The sequence below is a fragment of the Balearica regulorum genome, chromosome 1, assembly GCF_011004875.1.
Source record: "Balearica regulorum gibbericeps isolate bBalReg1 chromosome 1, bBalReg1.pri, whole genome shotgun sequence".
In the NCBI taxonomy this organism is placed as follows: domain Eukaryota; kingdom Metazoa; phylum Chordata; class Aves; order Gruiformes; family Gruidae; genus Balearica; species Balearica regulorum.
In genome coordinates, this window is record NC_046184.1 from 61,058,805 (window position 1) to 61,080,819 (window position 22,015).

The 22,015-nt window shown below is 37.8% G+C and overlaps 1 protein-coding gene across 1 annotated transcript in view; it reads right to left on the reverse strand.

Annotated features, from left to right (window-relative positions):
• Window positions 1-22,015, reverse strand: part of WASHC4 (WASH complex subunit 4) — a 45,058-nt gene that overhangs the window by 15,379 nt on the left and 7,664 nt on the right. Inside the window, exons 6-22 of the mRNA XM_075754254.1 lie at window positions 21,399-21,466; window positions 18,485-18,567; window positions 17,374-17,416; window positions 16,767-16,870; window positions 16,036-16,156; window positions 14,681-14,804; window positions 14,454-14,581; window positions 13,582-13,742; window positions 9,142-9,268; window positions 7,705-7,830; window positions 6,004-6,111; window positions 3,935-4,081; window positions 3,744-3,823; window positions 2,728-2,833; window positions 1,794-1,910; window positions 648-816; window positions 355-509 (exon numbers count right to left, since the gene is read on the reverse strand). Of these exons, the coding sequence (XP_075610369.1) occupies window positions 355-509; window positions 648-816; window positions 1,794-1,910; window positions 2,728-2,833; window positions 3,744-3,823; window positions 3,935-4,081; window positions 6,004-6,111; window positions 7,705-7,830; window positions 9,142-9,268; window positions 13,582-13,742; window positions 14,454-14,581; window positions 14,681-14,804; window positions 16,036-16,156; window positions 16,767-16,870; window positions 17,374-17,416; window positions 18,485-18,567; window positions 21,399-21,466 (1,967 nt within the window). The remainder of the gene's footprint in view (window positions 1-354; window positions 510-647; window positions 817-1,793; window positions 1,911-2,727; window positions 2,834-3,743; window positions 3,824-3,934; window positions 4,082-6,003; window positions 6,112-7,704; window positions 7,831-9,141; window positions 9,269-13,581; window positions 13,743-14,453; window positions 14,582-14,680; window positions 14,805-16,035; window positions 16,157-16,766; window positions 16,871-17,373; window positions 17,417-18,484; window positions 18,568-21,398; window positions 21,467-22,015) is intronic.

The following is a 22,015-nucleotide window of genomic DNA, read 5'->3' on the forward strand; positions in this document are numbered from 1 at the left end:
ATTCAAAGGTCATTCCAGACTTGGAAAGGTTGTATTCCAGACATATTGCTTGCCAAAATGCTGATACTGAATTTTCATGAAAACGTTCTCTGAATTTGTATACCAATTTCATTTTATTAAAGCTTATGTTAAAAAATGAATGATACAAGTCCAACATGAAGTTAACTGATATTGGTGTTATCTCCAAAAGTATATAGAGACTCTGTCTCAGAAGTCAACCAGGAATTAAAGGTCACTTTTTCCAAACAGTTCTCTAATCTTTGGGTACTTCCATTTTAACAATTGGGTCCTCTAGCTAGCTAGTATGACAGTATAATGTAACAAAAAGATATTCCTATCTTGTGAGCACTGTACCTGTTCCAGAGTCTGGCTAGGAAGATGTGCTTCAGTCATACTTAAACCATAGCGTTGAGTTGCTAGGTTTCTCATTTCACTGTAGGTGGCCCAGTCATGAAGAGCTACAGTTGTTAAGTTGTAGAAGGTCTTGTCCAAATAGTGAGTTACATAAGCTGTAGACACATAAAAGGATGAACTAAAATACTACTACTTATTGAGTTACAGAAGTGTGGAAAGAAGTGAAAAGATATACTAAGCCAAGTGTAACAGAGATGAAAATAATGGAATCAAGAAAACGTATAACTTCTCACCTTTTATGTCAATGAATCGATTGAAAAAACGTATTGGGTTCAGAAAGAAGAAGTGAGCTAGGTCCTTCATGCCAACTCTGAAGGGGTTTCTGTCATCCAACTTTAGGTGTGTATGAACTGATAAGCGCAGGTCCTTTTCAATCTCTTTACATAATTTGTCCAGCAAGTGCTATTCAGGTAAGTTAAAAAAAACTCACATTCAGTTTCCACTTACAATGCTCCGTTGGCAGAACTAATGCCCCTCTCCAGAGATACATAAGAGACCCATTGAAGTAGTGACGACAGTTTTGCTTTGGCAGGGACACACACGTCGCACTGAATCAATACTTGGGAACCAGAAGTATATTTAATTCCTGTGTTCTTGTTCTACTATACAACAGCAAGAACAAGCTACACAGCAGTAGAGGTTTAGCCACCCAATGCCATTCTGTACATGATTAAAAACTTCCACACAGGCATTTAACAATTTAAACTTAAGTATTCTCACTTCTCACCTTAAGTGGAACTAGGCTTAGGGCTATCTATCTAGATAATAGTAAGACCTAACTCAGTGAGTAAGAGTCTTGCAATAAGCAGTTTGGCCTGATTTTCTGCAGAATATGTGAGATGTTTGGTTTTGAACTAGTCAAACAAAAAAAAAAAGAAAAAAGAGTGGTTCAAAGGTTAAAATCTAGGACTTACAAAACGTGAATTCACATTTTCTTTCTGTCAAACATCCTTTGCAATTCTAGATGATAATTCACTAAGAAGAGGTCACCTACATTTATAGAGCCTTCACTACTAAAAGCCACGCATACATACTAAGAACAACAGTACTTATTTTAGGCATTCATACAAGCAGAAGCTAATCTGACAAAAAGCACTCCTCTGTCCCAATAGTCAAATCCGTAACTGAGGTTTTGCCAATTTACGTAATTTCAAATGCAGTATTTTCATGTTCCCAGCCAACACAGATACCATTAACAATAGGTCTTAAATAACCAGAAATCCCTGAACATTTTCTTACTTATTAAAATACTCCATGCCATTCTCAAAGGTCTCTGTGCTATTTTTATAGATTGTATCAGGTTTGGTACAATAGATGCTGGTTTATAAAGATATTCCAAGCATAGTGTTGCCTTTAATTTCCATTTACAATAAAATTACCTCATTGAGCACTTCCATGATTTCTTTGTCATAGCATTCCAGAAGCACCTCGTAAGATTCCAAGTGTCTTGCATTCATCATAGCAGGTACACAGTCCCGTAGTGCACTAAACATATACTGAAAAAAGAAGCTATTATGCTTAAACAGATTGACATGTCAACAGCATCACAAATAGTGTTCAAAGCTAACAAATAAATCAAAATCACTAGTCACTTTTATTAAAAATAGACTTCATAAACCCTACTGAAGCTTCCTGTCAATGTGTTCATCTGAAGTATTTAGTTGCTACTAATCTGTTTACTGGAAGGTCATAATTATTAGCTATTTCATCTGAAATTATTTGCACTATAATCATTTTAATACTGTAATTGACCATGGGATATGTGGTACTGGAATAGACAATGGATTTTTATCAGGATTAGTATGCCAAAGCGTGATTCACTTCTGCAGCAAATACTTGATACTTCAAAGAAGGGAGAACAGAAGAGGGGGGTAGAAAAAGCTACAAGACAACTATCCCACACAGCAGCACTGAAACAGAGCGATATGTGTTTTAGAAATATGCAACCACAATGTGGAGCAAAGACTTTTAATGTTCAAATCTAGCAAAAGGTGCTCATTTCAAATTAGAATGAATGAAGAGAGTAACAAAGAGACAGAAAGACACATAAAGACCCAAAATTAACAACAGCAATCTGAGATTTTTAGAGCAATCTAACAGATACACTTTAATTAGATTCGGAACAAAGACTGCTTTTATATCCTCCAGATTGAGAAGAAATTTCTGCCTCAGTAGTAACTCTTGCCTGGGTTAAACTTTTTTTTTTTTTGAGCTTTTTCCTTAAGAGTTTCAGTCTAAGCTTTATCCTTTCCTCCTCTGAATCACTCCCACTACAGTGGCTTGTTGAACTAAGTTACTAACATTATTACTTACATGCAGTCTAGCAGAATCAACAGCATTTTCATACACATCATCTAAATAGATTGGAAAGACTGCTCGATGCCAGTATAAGAAACAACAGTCACATTGTGCTTGAATTCTAGAATACAAGATTACTTATTAGACACAGAATTGGAAGAAGTCATTCTTCTAACACAGTGATATTTATTTTGGTGTGTTTAAACTAAATACAACTGCATTTCAAGCCTAAGTTTTACATGGTTACTTCAATATTCCAGATGCATTGCCCTTCAAAAGAAAGTTTTTGAATAAAGAACTTTTTGTTTATAATCAGTCTAGTGGAAAAGATGGGGAAAAAGGTACCTGCTTTAGAAATAAGGTTACTCAGTCTCTGAAATAATTAAATCTTACATTACAGCAAAATCCTAAGTAACCATTTTCTTATTGCACACAATTAGTAGCCTAGAAGTCAAACATATATTGTAAGTTTCTCCTGTAAGTCAAAAAAGAGAAAAACTGTGTACGACACTTTTCCCAGAAGTTTGTCCCATGAGTCATCCACTGCAGGTGTTTGTCTCTCTCCATAAAGTATGCATGGACCCCAGATACTCACCTGGCTTTCAGACAGCCAACATTACGGAAATCAAGTGTTCACCAAAACTATAGCAACAGTAAAACATGGTGTCACACGTGACCTAACAGCCTAATTTCCCAAAGAGGCTGGTATTAACTCATGACTTCTGTGTTTGGGTTAAGAGGAAGACTTTAGCTTAACATAAAGCTGAGCCATCCAAGAAAGTGACAGAATTTCTAAACAATCAGAGAAGGGGATTACCTAATTGGCAACAGTTAGGTAAAATATGACTCGTCCAAAGACCAGCAAGCTTCAGGCTTAGTTCTAGAATTCTTTCTGTCCATCCCTGGTCTACAATACACACAAAAACCACCACCAGCATGCATCTATCAGACTTTGCAATTCCCACAGTCAAGACCCAGCTCCCCCAGTGACATTATACTGCCTTCCATACACATCATGTGCTGCTGCTTACCGCTCTGTAAGTTCACTGATCAAGTCTAGTTTTTTCAGGACTAACTGAAGGGGAATGAGTTCTTCATCTTTAAAAGTTTTCTGTACAAATAAAAGAGACCAGATTATTATTTCTTTATAAGAAATATAAAAACAAGTACAACAAACAACTACACCAAACAAGTAAAGGTCTGAAACAATCATGGCACTTACCATCTGTGTTCCCACACTCAAGGCAAGGGAAACAATTAGTCGCCTCTGTTTTGTACTTGGCCCATTGAGGGTGTTCTCAGCCAACACCAAAGCAGACAGGACATCCAGGCGTTGCTCACTGTACTTTTTATCAGAAATTACTCTTTTCTTGATGACAAAGAAATTCAGAGAAAAAGTTACCTAAGCTCAAAAGCAATAGCTTACTATGTCTTTCCAAAGCTCATAGACTTGTCATAAATTAAGTATTTCTGCAATCAAATTATGTTTTGTGAACAGAGCTAACCAAATCCAGATTCACTTACATTGTCAATTCTATGATGTTACCTATCTATACCCTTGGAATACGTACAATTCAACGTGAACATGGGTCAGGTTATACAGTATACAAATACTGTGCAAACTGCATGTGACTGCATGTCAGTTTTAGTTCTAAGATACATGTAATTTAAATTTTTTAGTTATTTTTTAATTACTCTGTTGTTGGTAAAAAAATCCAGTTTACAGCTGAAAAACCAGAAGACATATAAACATGGTAATAACAATGACTTGCAGTTTTCTACAAATTCTAATTTATCACAAAGATTAAGTGCAAAAACATATGCATGAACAAATAAAGGGAACTAACTCCTCTGGCTAAAAAGTTGAAGTCACAGATGTATTTGTGAGTAGCAGCATAACTCAGAAGAGGTAGTTTCATGAAAAAGTTAAAGAAAAACCTCTTCCAATTCTAAGAAAGTATGTTCAATGTGAAGCTCCTAACCTTACATGCTAAAGATATGTTAGGTTTACGTCTTAGACCTTACACCACTTTGTCTCTAAATGGAGCAGGTAAAAAAAGATTATTAGTAATAAACTCTTCTATTTACCAGCATTTGTTCCTTACATATTTTCTGAAAAGTAGTCAAAATACCAAGAATTGTTCACAGATGTGTTCTCTTTGATATTCGCTCAATACACAAGACTCAGGATATTTCTATGCATTTAGAAATAACTTGTAGCAATGTAGTTAGAGCTATCATTTGAAAAGGTTATAAAAGTTATCTAAATATATGTGAACTGTTTGTTTGAAGACACACATTTTTTCTTAGTAGCTATGAATCTTGGAACTTCTTCAGTTCATGCTACTCTTGATTTTTTATTTTGTTAATATATCAGCTTTTTAGAAGTACAATTTTTTTTTTTGCTTATGCTAGAAAATATGGAGATGCTAGATACATAAATTGAGATTACAGCCAAAGTTTCAAAAACATATCAAACTTCCAAAATACAGAAGTCTACTGTTAAAACTGTAATCCATTTACAAGAGCATGGCCAAAACAAACAAAAAAAAAAAAGAAAGAAAACTTAATAGCTGCACTGGTATCAGTAGGCTATCAGTAGCATCCTTTGATCAGTAGCATCCTTTGTAATTCTGCTACTGAATGTGATAAAATAATAAAATAATCACTAATATATCAGAACAGGTATATTAAAATCTCATTTTCCTATTTGTCCTGAATTCAGAAATTCAAGATATGGTAAGAAAAATGTGTAAACTGATCTTGTTTATAGAAAGATATAATATGTAGGTATTACAGTCTTACCATCCGAAGCCATTTTACCCCACAGCACAATAGTGAATTTATGCAAACATTAGACTCCTATAAGCCATCATATATTAACCGCTGATATTTTTGCCAAGCAAACATTTAAATAACAGCCTGTTTGCTTAGATCTATAACTGATTGCTTTAAGAATGTGCATCAGAAAAGAGGTAAGAAAAGGTCAGTTTTAGCTTTTATTTATAATGATTTTTTCACAAAAAGAACACAAGAGGAACATGACAAGAGATGCAGCAGTTTAGAGGAAGACAGGAACCATTCTTGGTCAAAAAGGGGTAACCATCTATGCTGTACAGTTTCTAGGGCAAAGCTCTGACCCACTGGAAAGCTTATATATCTGTAGTGTAGTGCTCCACCTTAATCGACAGATTTTGCAAAAGTAAGAAAAATAATTTTAAATTAAAATTAAGATTTTTTTTTTTAAAGACTTAGATAGGAAGATTAATTATTAAAACTCAGATTACATACCTTGGCTACAGAAATAGAGTGAAGAGCCTGATACTGCAGATGCTGAGTGATGTGCGTCACAGAATCTGCCACAATCATACTTCTTCGGTAAAACATGTGTTCTATTGCCTAAAGTCAATCCCAAAACACAATAGTTCATGTAGTTACCAAAATTGTTGCCTTCAGAATTTGGCTTTATGCTGACTGACTCATCCACACTGCAAATAACAGGCTCTTTCCACTTGGTAACGTACCATTAGTAGCAGTTGCAATTAACCCTTAGAAACTGAGAAAAATCAAACCATTCAGGAGCGTAAAAAGGTTTCAGGACTGACGTGTTATTGGGCTTTTTTTTTTTTAATAATCGAGTTCTGTTTACCATTGCTTTCTGAAGTTATCTCAAAACAGAGTATTTTTCTTTTGCAAAAAGTACCAGAAAAAGTGCGAAGTCCTGCACCTGGGGAGAAACAATCCCATATTCCAATATATACAGGGAGTCATCCAGCTGGTAAGCAGCTTGGCAGAGAAATTCCAGTACTTAAAGGGTACTACAAAGAAGATGGAGACTCCCTTTTTACATGTGGTCACATGGAAAAGACAAGGGGTAACAGGTGCAAGTTACTTCTAGGGAGATTCCAACTGGACTCTAGAGAAAAATTTTTCACAATGAGACCCATCAGCCATCGGAATAATCTCCCCAGGGAAGTGGTGGATTCCCCAGCATTGAACACTTTTCAGATTTGGCTGAACAGGGTGCTGGGCCATCTTGTCTAGACAGAGCTTTTGCCAAGAAAGGTTGGACCAGATGATCCTTGAGGTCCCTTCCAACCTGGCATTCTTTGATTCTATGAAAAGGACCTGGGGGTCATGGTGGACACCAAGTTCAACATAAGCCAGCAGCGTGCCCTTGCTGTAAAGAACACTAATGGTATCTTCGGTTGCATTAGACAAAGTACTGATGGCAGGTCAAGGGAGGTGATCCTTCCCCTCTACTCAGCACTGGTGAGGCCACACCTGGAGTGCTGGGTCCAGGTCTGGGCTCCTCAGTACAAAAGAGACATGAACGTACTGGAGAGAGTCCAGCCAAGGGCCATGAACATAATTAAGGGACTGAAACATCTCATATGAGGAAGGACTGAGAGAGCTGGGACTGCTCAGTCTGGAGAAGAGAAGGCTTGGGGGAAGGATCTTATCAATGTATATAAATACCTGCAGGGAGGACGCAAAGACCACCAAGACATGCTCTTTTCAGAGGTGCCCAGTGACAGAACAAGAGGCCGCGAGCACAAACCAAAATGCAGGAGGTTCCCTCTGAACATCAGGAAACAATGTGAGGGTGACTGAGCACTGGCACAGGTTGGTTGCCCAGGGAGACTGAATATCTCCAAGGATGGAGACTCCACAAAAGTCATCTAGATATGGTCCTGGGAAATCAGCTCTAGGTGGCCCTGCTTGAGTAGCGGGAGGTTGGACCAGACAACCTCTGGAGGTCCATTCCAACTTCAATCATTCTACAGCACCAACAAGTTGGTTAGAAGTTACATAAAAATTGGTTCTAGCCTTCCAACTCAAATTTCCTGTTCTCTAACCAAATCTAGTCTTGAACAAGAAGCCACCCATGCAAAGATGTTCCCTGTCTCAGGGTTTTTTAGTATGTGATGTTTGATCAGTGTTCTCTGTAAACGCCTACATGAAATAAACAATTTTCATCCAGTGACCTACCTTCAGAAGTTCCACAAGTCTGCACAGAGCTTTCACCGAGGTTTTGGTCATAGGTTTTTGCACTGACATGTAGAGATTCATTGTAGTTTTAATGATGGTGCTAAGACTGTATGCATAAAGAAAGCCCTAAAAATAAAATGAGTGTGAGGAGAGGAAAAAAAAGAATATTTTCACAACAAATAAGTCCTCTCTTTTCTTTCATACATGACAGACAGTTAACTTTTGCCTCTTCACGCTAGAAAATCTACCACTCCACTTCATAAGCAAGCCTGGGATCCCAAATCTGAATGACACCCTTTTATTAGGCAGACATTATGAAACTGCCTACAAGTCATTAGATCACCTGATCATTAACCTCTTCTAGAGTCATTCAAATTAAACATAGGTCACTGAATTAAAGGTCTAACAATTTCAGACCTATTGTAAACAAAACTCAAAGAACTCCCATCCCCCCCAAAACCAGCCTATATCACAAAAACAATCTAAAACTTCCAGATTCCATGGAATAAATACACTGACAGTATTTATACACTTCCAAGCTTTCTAAATAGAATTGTCCATCCCACATTAAAACAGCAATCCTTTTTAAATCAATGTATGCTAAGCTTTTAAATAAAATGTTGATTACCCACAGCATGACAAAAATGTTATTCAACTTATTTCAAAGGAAAAGTACTAACAATAAAACCAGAAAGAGACTAGGAAAAGACAGCAAGTGGTGTAGGAAACTCAATTTGCTACAAAGCAAAATTTTAAGTCCACTGCGAATAATTCAAATATAAAAACCACAGATCCTAGTACATGTATGTCTTCAGATATGGAAGATTCAGGATCATGCTTTTATCACACACCTATTCTTATCAGATTTCTGTCAGGCAGATAGATACATATAAAAGCTAACAAAAATAAATTCAGAAATAAGATGCATCTTACATTAAGACTACATGCTGTTAGTAGGCCAAAAGAAAACCAGCTGCCTCGGAACGTAGCAAGATTCTTGCAAAGTACCATCACTAGGCAAAGCACAATGAAACAACACAAAACCTTTACTGGAAGTATGTACTGTGCTAAATAATACTAAAGTAGATACTGGTTCAGTCCAACTTATGTGCCTCATGACTGACTCAAAAAAGAAAAAAAAACGAAACCTTTACTACAGAGTAAATGAAGCTTTCTTAATTTCCTAAGTCAAAAGAAAAATTCAAAATTTTAGCCACTGAATATTTAGTCAGATTCACTTTCCCCACACACTTTATGGAAAGGCCTTTTACAGATTAACTTAAAAGAGTATCTACTGGGCATTTAAAGTTTTAGAAGAATTCCCATATTGTAAAATAACACACTGATGATCACAGAACTTCTGTGATTTCTTCTTATGTTCAACAACTTGCACCAAAACATCAGTTTGCTGCATCACCACATTAAAAGACTGCACACCTGGATGAAGACATTGCAGCGGTTAGAAAGATCCTCAGCAAACTTATCCACGCGTTGCTCTTTTGACAAGATAGATTCCATTTTTGTCATCCATGAGCTCACAAAAACATAATATGACTGCATATCTCTGGAGAAGGAAACAAAGAACGCTGCTCACTTCAAACAAAGAGGAGTATGAAGATTTTCTTTTCTATTTCCAAAGCTTAAATTCTTGCAAGGAAAATATGTTAAATCTTCAGTCCCCAAAGTAATAACTCTCCATTCCCAAAAGTATCAGAACCTCATACTCATTTACATTTTAAGTCTCTACAGGTAAGGATTAGTCTGCCAATTATATCTGTACAAGCATACCCCAAAGAGTCAAAATCATCTATCTTTCAAGAGCACAAATGGCCTTCTTAGCAGTACATATACTACACTTCTTTAAATTAAAACAGTAAATAAAGCTGCTAGAAAATACTTCTAAACACTAGACAAAAAGAGTCCTACGCTGATGTTAATTTTTTAATATTTTATATATATATATACACACACACCCCCCTTATTATATCAATACCAGACTGGACTGCTCTTAAATAACGTAATTCTCCATAAATTAATCTGCTGGGATTACACTAGTTGTAATTAAATGGTTAAATAAGAGTTAACTTTTAAAACTGCTATTTATTCCATGCTACAGAATTGTGACACTGCAATACTACTTATTGTAGCAGTTACAGGAGGAATAGTCAGGCAAAAACACCAAGAGGCCCCTGTGGATGAACAAGAAGCTCCTAGGCAAAATCAAACAAAAAAAGGAAGCCTACAGAGGGTGGAAGCAAGGGCAGGTAGCCTGGGAGGAATACAGAGAAACTGTCCGAGCAGCCAGGGATCAGGTTAGGAAAGCCAAAGCCCTGATAGAAATTGATCTGGCCAGGGATGTTAAGAACAAAAAGAAAAGCTTCTATAGGTATGTTAGTGATAAAAGGAGGATGAGCGAAAATGCGGGTCCCCTCCAGAATGAAACGGGTGACCTGGTTACCCAGGATATGGAGAAGGCTGAGGTACTCGACGACTTCTTTGCCTCAGTCTTCACTGGCAAGTGCTTGAGCCACACTGCCCAGGTCGCAGAAGGCAGGGACTGGGAGAATGCAGAACCGCCCACAGTAGAAGAAGATCAGGTTCAAGAATATCTAAGGAACCTGAAGGTGCACAAGTCCATGGGACCTGATGAGATGCATCCGCGGGTCTTAAGGGAACTGGCAGAGGAAGTGGCCATGCCACTCTCCATCATATTTGAGAAGTCCTGGCAGTCTGGCAGAGTTCCCACTGACTGGAAAAGGGAAAACATAACCCCCATTTTTAAGAAGGGTAAAAAGGAAGACCCAGGGAACTACAGGCCACTCGGTCTCACCTCCGTGCCTGGCAACATCACAGAGCAGACCCTCCTGGAGACTATGCTCAGGCACATGGAAAATAAGGAGGTGATTGGTGACAGCCAACACAGCTTCACTAAGGGCAAATCATGCCTGACAAATGTGGTGGCCTTCTATGATGGGGTTACAGCATTGGTGGACAAGGGAAGGGCAACTGAAATCGACCTGGACTTGTGCAAGGCATTTGACACCATGTCAAACTGGAGAGACATGGATTTGATGGATGGACCACTCAGTGGATAAGGAATTGACTGGATGGTCACACTCAAAGAGTTGTGGTCAACGGCTCAATGTCCAAGTGGAGAACGGTGATGAGTGGCGTCCCTCAGGGGTTGGTACTGGGACCAGCACTGTTTAACATCTTTGTCAGCAACATGGACAGCGGGATTGAGTGCACCCTCAGCAAGTTTGCTGACAACACCAAGCTGTGTGGTGTGATCAACATGCTGGAGGGAAGACATGCCATCCAGAGGGACCTTGACAGGCTTGAGAGGTGGGCTTGTGTGATCCTCATGAAGTTCAACAAGGCCAAGTGCAAGGTCCTGCACATGGGTTGGGACAATCCCAAGCACAACTACAGGCTGGACGAGGAATGGATTGAAAGCAGCCCTGAGGAGGAAGACTTGGGGGTAGTGATTGATGAGAAGCTCAACATGAGCCAGCAGTGTGCGCTTGCAGCCCAGAGAGCCAACTGTGTCCCGGGCTGCATCAAAAGAGGCGTGACCAGCAGGTCAAGGGAGGTGATCCTGCCCCACTACTTGGCTCTTGTGAGACCCCACCTGGAGTACTGCATCCAGCTCTGGGGGCCCCAGTACAAGAAGGACATGGAGCTGTTAGAGAGTCCAGAGGAGACCACGAAGCTGATCAGAGGGCTGGAGCACCCCTACTATGAGGACAGGCTGAGAGAGTTGGGGTTGTTTAGCCTGGAGAAAAGGTGGCTCCAGGGAGATCTAATTGCGGCTTTCCAGTATCTGAAGGGGGCCTGCATGAAAGATGGTGAGGGACTGTTTACAAGGGCATGTAGTGATAGGATAAGGGGGTAATGGGTTTAAGCTGAAGGAGGGTTGATTTAGATTAGATGTTAGAAAGAAATTCTTTACTGTTAGAGTGGTGAGGCACTGGAACAGGTTGCCCAGAGAGGTTGTGGAGGCCCCATCCCTGGAAGTGTTTAAGACCACATTGGATGAGGCTTTGGGCAACATGGGCTAGTGGAGGGTGTCCCTGCCCATGGCAGGGGGTTGGAACTAGATGATCTTTGAGGTCCCTTCCAACCGAAACCATTCTACAATTCTATGAATGTATTCAGGTCACTGATTATGACATCAAAAAATTACACTTTGAAGAATACTCTTATTTAAGGCAACAGTCCAATTATCAAAGGCAGTACAAGAATTTGTAAAAAAAAGAAAGTTATTGGCAGAATTCAAATCTGCAGATGCAAAATCTGGATTTTTTTTACAATATCCTCAAAACTGTGCATACAAAGAAGGGCAAAGAAGCTGGTGAAGGGTCTAGAGAACAAGTCCTGTGAGGAGCAGCTGAGGGAACATGGATTGTTTAGCCTGGAGAAAAGAAGGCTGAGGGGAAAGACCTTATTGCTCTCTACAACTACCTGAAAGGAGGTTGTAGACACGTGGGTTGGTCTCTTCTCCCAGGTAAGAAGTGATAGGACAAGAGGATATGGTCTTGAATTGTGCTAGAGGAGGTTTAGATTAGATATTACGAAAAATTTCTTCATCAAAGGGGTTGTCAAGCATTGGAACAGGATGCCCAGGGAAGCAGTTGAGTCACCATCCCTGGAGGTGTCTAAAAGACATGTAGATGTGGCACTTAGGGACATGGTTTAGTGGTGGACTTGGCAGCGCTAGGTTTACAGTTGGACTTGATGATCTTAAAGGTCTTTTCCAACCTAAATGATTCTATGATTCTATGAAACATCTGTGAATATCCAGATCTCTTTCAACATTTTCTTAATCTTAAGAGCTGCAAGACATGACTTGTACCACTGCCCAAGACCAGAAGCAAAGCAGTACAGTTATGCTCCATCCCAGAATTAAAGCCCAGGAAAGAATTTAGTGAAAAACAATTTAGTCAGAGCTCTCGAATCTTCCTGTGGACATAGGATGTAAACCAGGAAGAGGTGGAATGTAACAGAAACAGGGCAGTTGTGAAAATAATCTGCCAGAGGATCATGTAGGCATGGACTTGCTTTTTTCTCTCTCCCCTCCCTCCTTCCGTCCAACCCAACCTCTTGCATACAGGGTTGGAAGAAAACCGGCAAAATGTAAGCTTTTACTTCTATACCACAGACCCCATTTGCCACCTTCTTGCTTTGGTCCGCAACATAAACAGAAATCTTAGCCCTATTACCTTCCTATGCAATACAGCACACCTCTTCATAAGACTGAGAATTAAAAAAATTCCAACCCATCTTTACACGTATTTTAGGAAGAACTTAGAGCTCTAAGAAGTGACCTGCGAACTATACAGAGCACAAAACAACAGAAACCTTTTCAAATACAGATAATTTCAAAGACCATTAAACAAGCAACTTAAACAGTCATGAAGAAAGAAATGCTTGCAAAGAAAGTATCATCACCAAGCAGAGAAAAACTCCTTTATAAGCCTACTAGCAAATTAACTCCATAAACACATGGAAAGCAGAGAGCCTCAAGAGAAAACAAAGCAGCTCAGGTTACTGGACACTAGCTTGAAAAAAAAAAAAAGGAAGTTGAAAATATGGAAATAGAAATAACTGAAACAATCAAATATTTAGAATTGCCAGGAACATTGTTATTTTGGTGACATAATACACATTTTTCTGAAACTGTGACAAGGAAAAATGCTTAGGTTTGATCAACGCTTTTTCAGTAACACTAATACACACGTATTGCTGCAGTGAAATGGAAAAGTTGATTAACACCACTGAGCAACACTACATAACATGCTAGTACACCGAATGAAAAAACCCACATTTATAACTATTTGCCAAACAGCATTATGAAGCAGTATTTAGGAAGCTTACTTAGTAAGTGACTGTGCCTTCTGCTGTAGAAAGTTCTCCCTTTGCATTTTAACTGTATGAATACTTTTCTTGTCCAAAAATTTGGCAGCAGCTGGTATCTTCTGAATCAGGAAGTTGTCAGCAAACCAGATAATGTTAGCAGTTAATGTGATGGCTGGTACCTGGGGTAAAAAAAAAAAAAAAGAAAAAGAAAGAAAAAAGGAGGGAAAATATTACAAAGTAGCAATAAACATAAGTAACTACAACAAACACTATGCCACCATGCCTGTTTATGTCTCTCTGGAACCACAACACACAATTCAGTTTATTTCTGCATAATTAGTTTCTACAAAGTATTACATTCATGTTAAAAAGGCTTCTCCCCTAGAAGTCCACTAACGATACCACAGGCAAAGTTATTACCACTCTCAGTGATTCCAAACAGTATTAAAGAATTTAATTATTTCTTAATACCAACTGATGTGAAAAAGCCCCAGTCACCTTTGGGCTTAGAGGTCTTTCAAAATACATGTTTATAGGCAAGGTCAAAACCTACTGCATTTATTCAGTACCACAATACTCAATTTTTTGTCCTCACTGCCACATTAACCTTGAGAAGAAACATTTTAATGGTAATTTCAAGTTATTTTACCTTACTGCTAAGTGAGTGTACAGGTTTTGGATCATCTTCAAAAGAAAATGGCAGGGTAAAGAAGGGGGACAGAGGAAAATTTAAAAAGTAGAAAAATCTTAATTCTGCTTTCTGATTTGTTTTGGTAAATTGTGTGGTTTTTCTTTGCTCAAGTCTGTGCTACGCAACTAAGAAAATTATCTACTTCATTACAGAAGATTTTTCCCCCTCTTAATTATTGACAAAAGAATAAAGCATTCACCTTTTTACAGACATCCAACAATGACTTGTAAAATTTCTTGTCTATGGTCCGAAAAATCTGAAAATGCAGTACAAAGAGGCCACAAATGCCCACGTATTTATCTCTCTGGTCAATTTCTGAAGGTTCGCCTGCAGAAATACACCTTTTTTGAAGTCTCCTCCCAGACAAACAATACAAACAATTTTAGAAACAGTGAAGCTGGCAGAAGCAGCATGAGCTTGCATTACCAAGTTTAGCTTCCACATTTGCAAAAGCTGTGCGAAGAGTATGAGCAAATTCTTCAGCAAACGTGCTGTTCTTCGACACTGACACTCCACCATTTACAGAATCAAACTGTTGCTCTATACAGGCCTGAGCAAAAAGGGAAAAAAAGTATAATGATAATGCCATGGATTTTGGACCTTAAAAGAATACTGATTTTGCAAGAGAAGAATACTGCAAAACCAAAATGATTTAAGACTAACCTCAAGTTAGTCTTAAACTTCACAACATACAGGTTTTTTAACTATGCTTAAATTTAGTATAATAACAGAAAATATTAAAAACTTCTCTTATACCTACATTCAAAAAACCCCATTTTATTTACTTCAAGCAGTTTCTTTAAAAATGCCCCTTAACAGAAATGTGATGTGCTAGTGATAAGAAACTAGATATGTATTCACATTATTACATTATAATGTTACTAACTATCCACTAACTAAACAAGATTACCATGGAAGTCGCTTGTAGGATGTAGTTCATGAACTTGGAGCATAAAATCCCACACCACTGGTAGCGGTTTAAAAAAAATAAAATACCAAAACCCCCACAATAGTCAAAAAATAGAGACACACTTCAGATTTTCTAAAGATATTAGAAAAGTCTTTAATGGAATTGTATTTAAGAATATTTTTCCTTTTGGAGGCTTTTACAGATGCAAGTCTTACATAGATGCAAGAAACATAAGATGAAAAATGGATAGCTCATAGGAATGTGCTTTGAAAGAATAAGCGAAATTGTGCTTAGTTATTTAATTTCCCTTTTGGAGGCTTTTACAAGCCGTAAGAACTGAGCAACAGTCCTGTTCAATTGACTCTGCTGTGACCAGTTTCAGCCAATGCTATCCTCTGCCCACTATGCCATAACATCTGATTTTAGGGTCTCATATACACGCTTTTCAGGAAAAAAGGATAGCTTCTTGAACACATTTAAGTTAACTGTATTGAAAAAGTAGCTAAAAAAGTGTACCTATGCTACGTAAGCCTGACCACTATTAAAATTTTTGGTGAAAAACGACTCCCTGATAATACACTGTCCTAATGCCAAGTTGCCTGTGTTTCTTTAATTCTGCAGAACAGTAAGCATTAACTGCTACCATTCAAAGCCTGGCACAGTTCTAGCACATGAGAACATGAGAAGAGCAAGGAAGGATCTTACAATAGTGCCTTTTTCCCCCCCCTCCATGCACAGATGCGAGAGCCAAATTCACACATCACTGTATCCAGAAGAAAACAAAATGAAAATCAAACAAACCATCCTAAAAAGAGGGTTGCTTTAATGCAACAGTCCCCCTTATCATACTGGGGAATATTACTTTTATTACCTGAAATATCATTCCATCGAATAACTGGCATTCCAGTTTTAACAGTAGCTTTTCAAATGGCTTCAGTTTATCTTCTTGAATCCCAAACTTAGAAGGGTTGTGATGGACAGATTTTAGCAGCCTGTAAGGAGTAGGTGTGGAACACATACATACAACACAATCAAAACATGCTAACAGTTTTACCATATCCTGTACCACTTTGATAATAGATTTTAATTGCCCACATATGTGCCCAGCAGCAACTCCAAAATTAAAAAAAAAACACAACAAACAAGCCACTAGGTCTGTATAAGCCATTTGCATTTAAATAACTCCCATTTATTTAGGTTTTCAATAAAACAGAGTTATTATTCCACTAATTTAACTACCTTTATAATTGTTGACTCTTCAGCTTTTACTTAAGATAGAGTTCTTACTTAAATCTGTATGCCCATCCCCATGATCAATATGGATAGGGATAGTCTTTTATCAGATTTCTTACTGAATATATTTTAAACCCCACCAATCATTACCCTGTCTGTCAAGATGCTTACCATGTATTGTAAATGCAACATTCAGCACTTAAACTTACTGGTGCTGTTTGAAGGACACAGTGGGATCTTAGCCCTGCTCTCCACTGAGATTTCTGGAAAACTCTCAGGGTTACCAAAATCCATGTTCCCACACTGACTTTCTTCAAAGACACATGCACATATTTTTATCTTTTATTTTTCACACCTTCAGAGACACACCTCTTATACATGGTCCAGTGATCTTTCAGAGTGGCATGATTGTCAATTATTTCATCCAGAGTGATTAAGACTGTGAGCAACTCTCCCAGATGCTCATACATTGCCTGTTGGAAAAAAAAAAAAAAAAAAAAAAAAAAGGACTGTAGTTATTGAAAAGTTTATTGCAGTCATGTATTATCAGCCAACAAGACATCAGCTAGAGAGTTAAATTGGAGATTTCTTGGTTTGGTAGCTTAAAAGCTTTAGTATTTCTCATAGTGACACAAGAAACATTAGTTTGTGTACAGGCATTGCTTTAAGTTCACTGGTCTATTCAACATTGAAGGTAGGATTTTTTTAAATTGTCTGCACACAGAAGCACACATTGCACACAATAAGGGAGCGTGCAAACACTTTTCAGCTAAGAAACCTAGAATATGAGAGACATTGAGATACCAGCTCTTTCCACATAAAGGCCAAAAAAAAGCTGATTAACAAAATAAAACCATTAAAGATATTCCAGATTGAAAGCTGTACTTGAAACTCACTTTCTTGCTGCTTTTCTCAGGATTAATGATCAAGACATACATATATTAACATAAGCAAAAGGGCTCTAAATCATTCCCACCTGAAAATGAACTCCAGATGTCTCTATAATTTTAGGTGCATTCCTGTAAATAAAGTAAATATTTTAATGTCTTTTTAACCCTTAGAACAGAGCATATTTATCAATTCTGTATCACGGTGTGTTCTTTGTTTCTTGGGGTATATTTTTCTTCATTAACACAGTAACTTCAGAAAACAAAACAGCCTCAAAATCTGATTAAAAGTATACACTATGTGAAATCTGTATGCTATGATCAAATTTAATATTGCATTTTTAAATGTACAGCATGTGACTGATTCAAACCACTGACTGCATTCAGTGCACATGTATATCGCCAATTCCCAATTCAGTTATGCTAACAGCAAGTAGCCTTGATACGTACAGCCTTGTGGCCCAAAAGTACAAAATCACTTCACATACTTAATCAAGCCATGTCCAAGCTACACATCCAGCCTTGTTCATTCAGCACCATATCAAAAGTCTACCTTGTACTGTAGTGTAAGACAAAAATGAAAACAACAAATAAAACTGAGAAGAATGATGCTATCCTGTCTGAGGGGAGAGGGGGAAAGGAATCAAGAGCCCTGCAGCTATATTCAGAGCCAAATCAAACAATTCTATTCAGAGCTAAACTCTCCTCATTTTTCAGAGGAGATAAACCCAACAACCCTTACTGAGCTCAACTTCAGGTGCTAAAACCACAGTTGCTCTGTGAGGAATATATACCAAGATGTACATATTTAAAACATTAGACTGTGAAAGTGATCTGATTTTTAAGCTACTGGTATCCACTGTATCAGTCAATGGAAGGAATCTCTCTCTCAAAAAGAGAAAGGATGAAAGAGGAATAATATCTCTAAATCATAAACACTAAGTCCCTCTGAACCATCAATTGTATCAAAAAATGACCAAAAAAATCTTGCATCTCATTATATAAACACACTGCCTTTTCTGAAAATAAAACAAATCCACTTCTGTAATGGCTTATGAAGACCAAACTTGCACAGCAAAGCACTCTCCATATCTCTAGACAACAATATCCCAAAACCAACCATGCCTTAGACAGAACATTCATATTTTATACATTTGTTTAACTACATAAAAACAATGTAGCATTTCAGGGAATAGTTACTTGTTGCTGGTATAGAGAACTGCCAACTGATGCACTACATTCACCACCACTTCATAGCAGCGGGTAACAAAGCAAGACAGCTCCTGAAATACAATAAAATAAAATGCATATGTAAATATAGACCTTCCTCATACACAAGTTGTCATTACATCCAACATACTGAACATAAACCACTGAACCTGCAGCCCAAGCTCCAATTACATCCCCAATCCAAGTCAGTGGACAGACCTACAGCAGGATGGAAAACATCTTACTAAGAGCTCCGAAAAAGTATCCAGGACTAAGCTAAGAAGCTACTGAACACAAACTTCCAGTACAGCTTGGACTATTTATACTATTGGTTCAATTTATCAAAAGACAGTAAGAAGTGACTTGACAAGAGTGCCCAAGTATTTTCAGAGAGAATATCCCTGATAGCAAAGGCTGTGCCTTTCCCCACTAGATTCAAGAATCACGCTCTGGGAGCTGGTGACAGCCAAATTCAAATCAGAAATTAACACAGAAGCCTGTACCTCCCACAAGAGCAATAAGCCACAGAATATTGCTTTCAAAGAAACATGACAATGTCTCTGAGGTATGCTTGACTAAAGCAGGACTTGAGCTCAGCTACATAGTACAACATGAGTAACAACAGGTCAACTCTGACCACTTAAAGGACTATCTTAACTTCTGTAATGGATTTTAACAAGGCATCCCTTGAGCAATCGGACAAATGAATCTGAGTTTCCCTTAACGGCAGTAATATTTGCTCATTAATGCACTATGGTGTATTAATCCCATCAGAGAAAAGTCAGCATGTGATGAGTCTAGCCAGTCAGCACACAGATGGCTTCACAGCAGACACAGCCCACACTGGCTAACCAGCCAGACTGCCGTTCCTGCCAGAAGGCTGGCTAACAGCTGAATTCTGTCTTCCTCTCCATCAAAAATAGATCTTATTTGGGCTTCTGCCTTCTATTAGTCACCAGTTTTCACAAAACATGAAAGTGTCATTACTTCTTATACTTGTATTGCTCTATCAAATGCAGCTGAAACAAGCCAACAGATTCCAAAAGAATGGATTAATAGACAATCGAGATCATGTTTCCTGGGGAAGGGGGACCAGCTGCCATTTTAAAACTTCCAGGAAATAGTCCTATTTAACAGCACATGCATATTAGCAGCTACACAATACAGATGAGATTATCATAGTATCAGAGTTCTTCAAATACATTGTCTTCCGCAGGATCAACAGTACCTAACTTGTGCTTTACAGCACTACTTTGATAATTTTTAAGAAAAAATGTTTTGACACAGCAAATTTGAGGCTATTACATCTAGTTAATCAAGAAATACTGAACTCAGAAGAGCCAATAAACCAATACATGGAGATAAGCTCTATGAAAGCAGTATTGCACCTCTTTTGTCATCTTCATTGATATTTTCACACCACCCTTGGGGATATGCTTATAACATTGATAAGAACAGCACTTCCCTGACTATGGATACAGACTACGACTGAGTGGATTTAGGGGAACACAACAGTTGAAAAAGAACAAACTCAATAAGGAAAAAAAGTTTTCCTCATAGCTTTACCCAAAGCAACACAAACCTGTTAACACAGTAACTTTCCCTTTGGGGCAACATCCTGCATCTCCCTTCTTTCTCAAGTTGCTCAACAATCAGCAAGCTATTGTAGCATACATACAAAGTGGGCTTACAAGTAATACCGCTGTATTTTTGTGTAGTGTTTACCCTATAAATATACACATCAGCATACACCCCACAAATAAACATAAACTTGTTCTACAAAGTGGGTCTGCAATGCACACAGACATCCAAACAGCCAGTCACCCCGCTCTCAACTTCCACCAGGACAGAGTATCCTGGCGGGGGGGGGGGGGGGAGAAGTCTGGAAAAGCACAAGTGTACAGTAGCCCCATTTCAGAACCACTAAGACATCTCAAACATCTGCTCAGTAAGAAATGGAAGATGAAGGAAGAAACTGACAAAGTTGATAGAATAAAAAGCTTCAAAAATAGGGAAAAAACCCCCAAGATATCCTAACAACTAATTGCATGGTAAAAGAGGTTGAGAAACAACTTCCTATAGCATTCAACCTGTTATGACTCTGTAAATTACTACTGCCATGCTAGTATACAGCAAGAACAGGAATTTTAACCTTTGTTAAACTAGAATTTGTTTAAACATTCTGGAAGCTTCCTGTATATTCTCTACTTCAACACAGATATTACAAGCAATACTGCATAAAAATAGAAACATTTTTGGAAGCAGGACAATCACTTAAGCTATACTAAAGAGAAAAAAATTCCACAGTAGACTGAAACCTAAGAGCACAGGAAATCCTAAGAACAAACACAGATCCTGTTTTCACGCAAAGGACCCTGATAACCAAATTGTTTAAGAAATGAGTGTTCTTCCCTGAAAATTTGAGTGAGGCACAAGCAATTTCTTTCCAGGTGCATGTTTTAATTTGCTTTCTTCTATCAGTTAAAAAAAGATGTATAAACAATTAGCCACTCCCAAAGTTCAATGAAAACTAAAACTTGCTAAAACCATAAATACCTTTAACTTTGCCATCAAATGAAACAACTTCAATTTATCTTCTCTTACTGAAATTTTAAGTAAATTCTAATTTCTTCGAACAATGATTACACAAACTGCAATTTCTTCTCTCCATAGACTTCCAGAGTTTTAGATAAGTATAACAAAAACCAAAACGATGTGTGACACATCAGCTGGTTGTGACAGGTCTGCAGGCAAAACATAGTAACCTATTAAATGACCTCAATGCCTTTCAGCAAGATGCAAGCAGGATGCTGCAGACTGTTAAATCCACTTTGCAAGTAAAATTAAGATTATAATTGCTGTCAAAAAAAGCCCCGAAAACCAAAAAACCCACAACATACTCTACCTGCAAGAAAGAAACAAATCTTCCCATCTGTATTTGGCAATCTCCCTCCACCATGCTGGAGTCTGTGGCTTGAAAGACAAACATTTGTCACTACTTTCAAAAGCCTATGTAAGACCTGTTAAATTAACATTGAAGCCTGCTCTCCAAGCCATTTGTTTGCCATACAAGTGGAGCACATTATTATAAGCACACTGATGGAGTCTTAAAAACTTTTAATTTTGCTTTTCTAAGCTGGACTTATTTTTGAGGTTTCTCATTAAAATTACATTGTTTACAAGTTAGACATAAAGCAGGAAAAAAGTCTCCATCACCTGAAAGAAAATATAGAACATGAAATGTAATTCTTTAAAGGCATGTATATTATGTAAGTTAATATAAAAGTTTCTATTTTTAAGTTTGTATGAAAACACTGGGTACTTATATTGCAAGGAACATCCTTGGTAGTTATTTACTGAAAGAATATACTACATCATTAATCAGAAAAAAAAATTGTGTAGTATACAATTTCCTCAAGAAATTGATTTTTCTTTTTCCTACATGCCATCCTGCACAAAAGAATCAGCTCATCACCATAGCTTCAAAGTGTACTGTGTCATATAGTTAACGCTAACAGGATA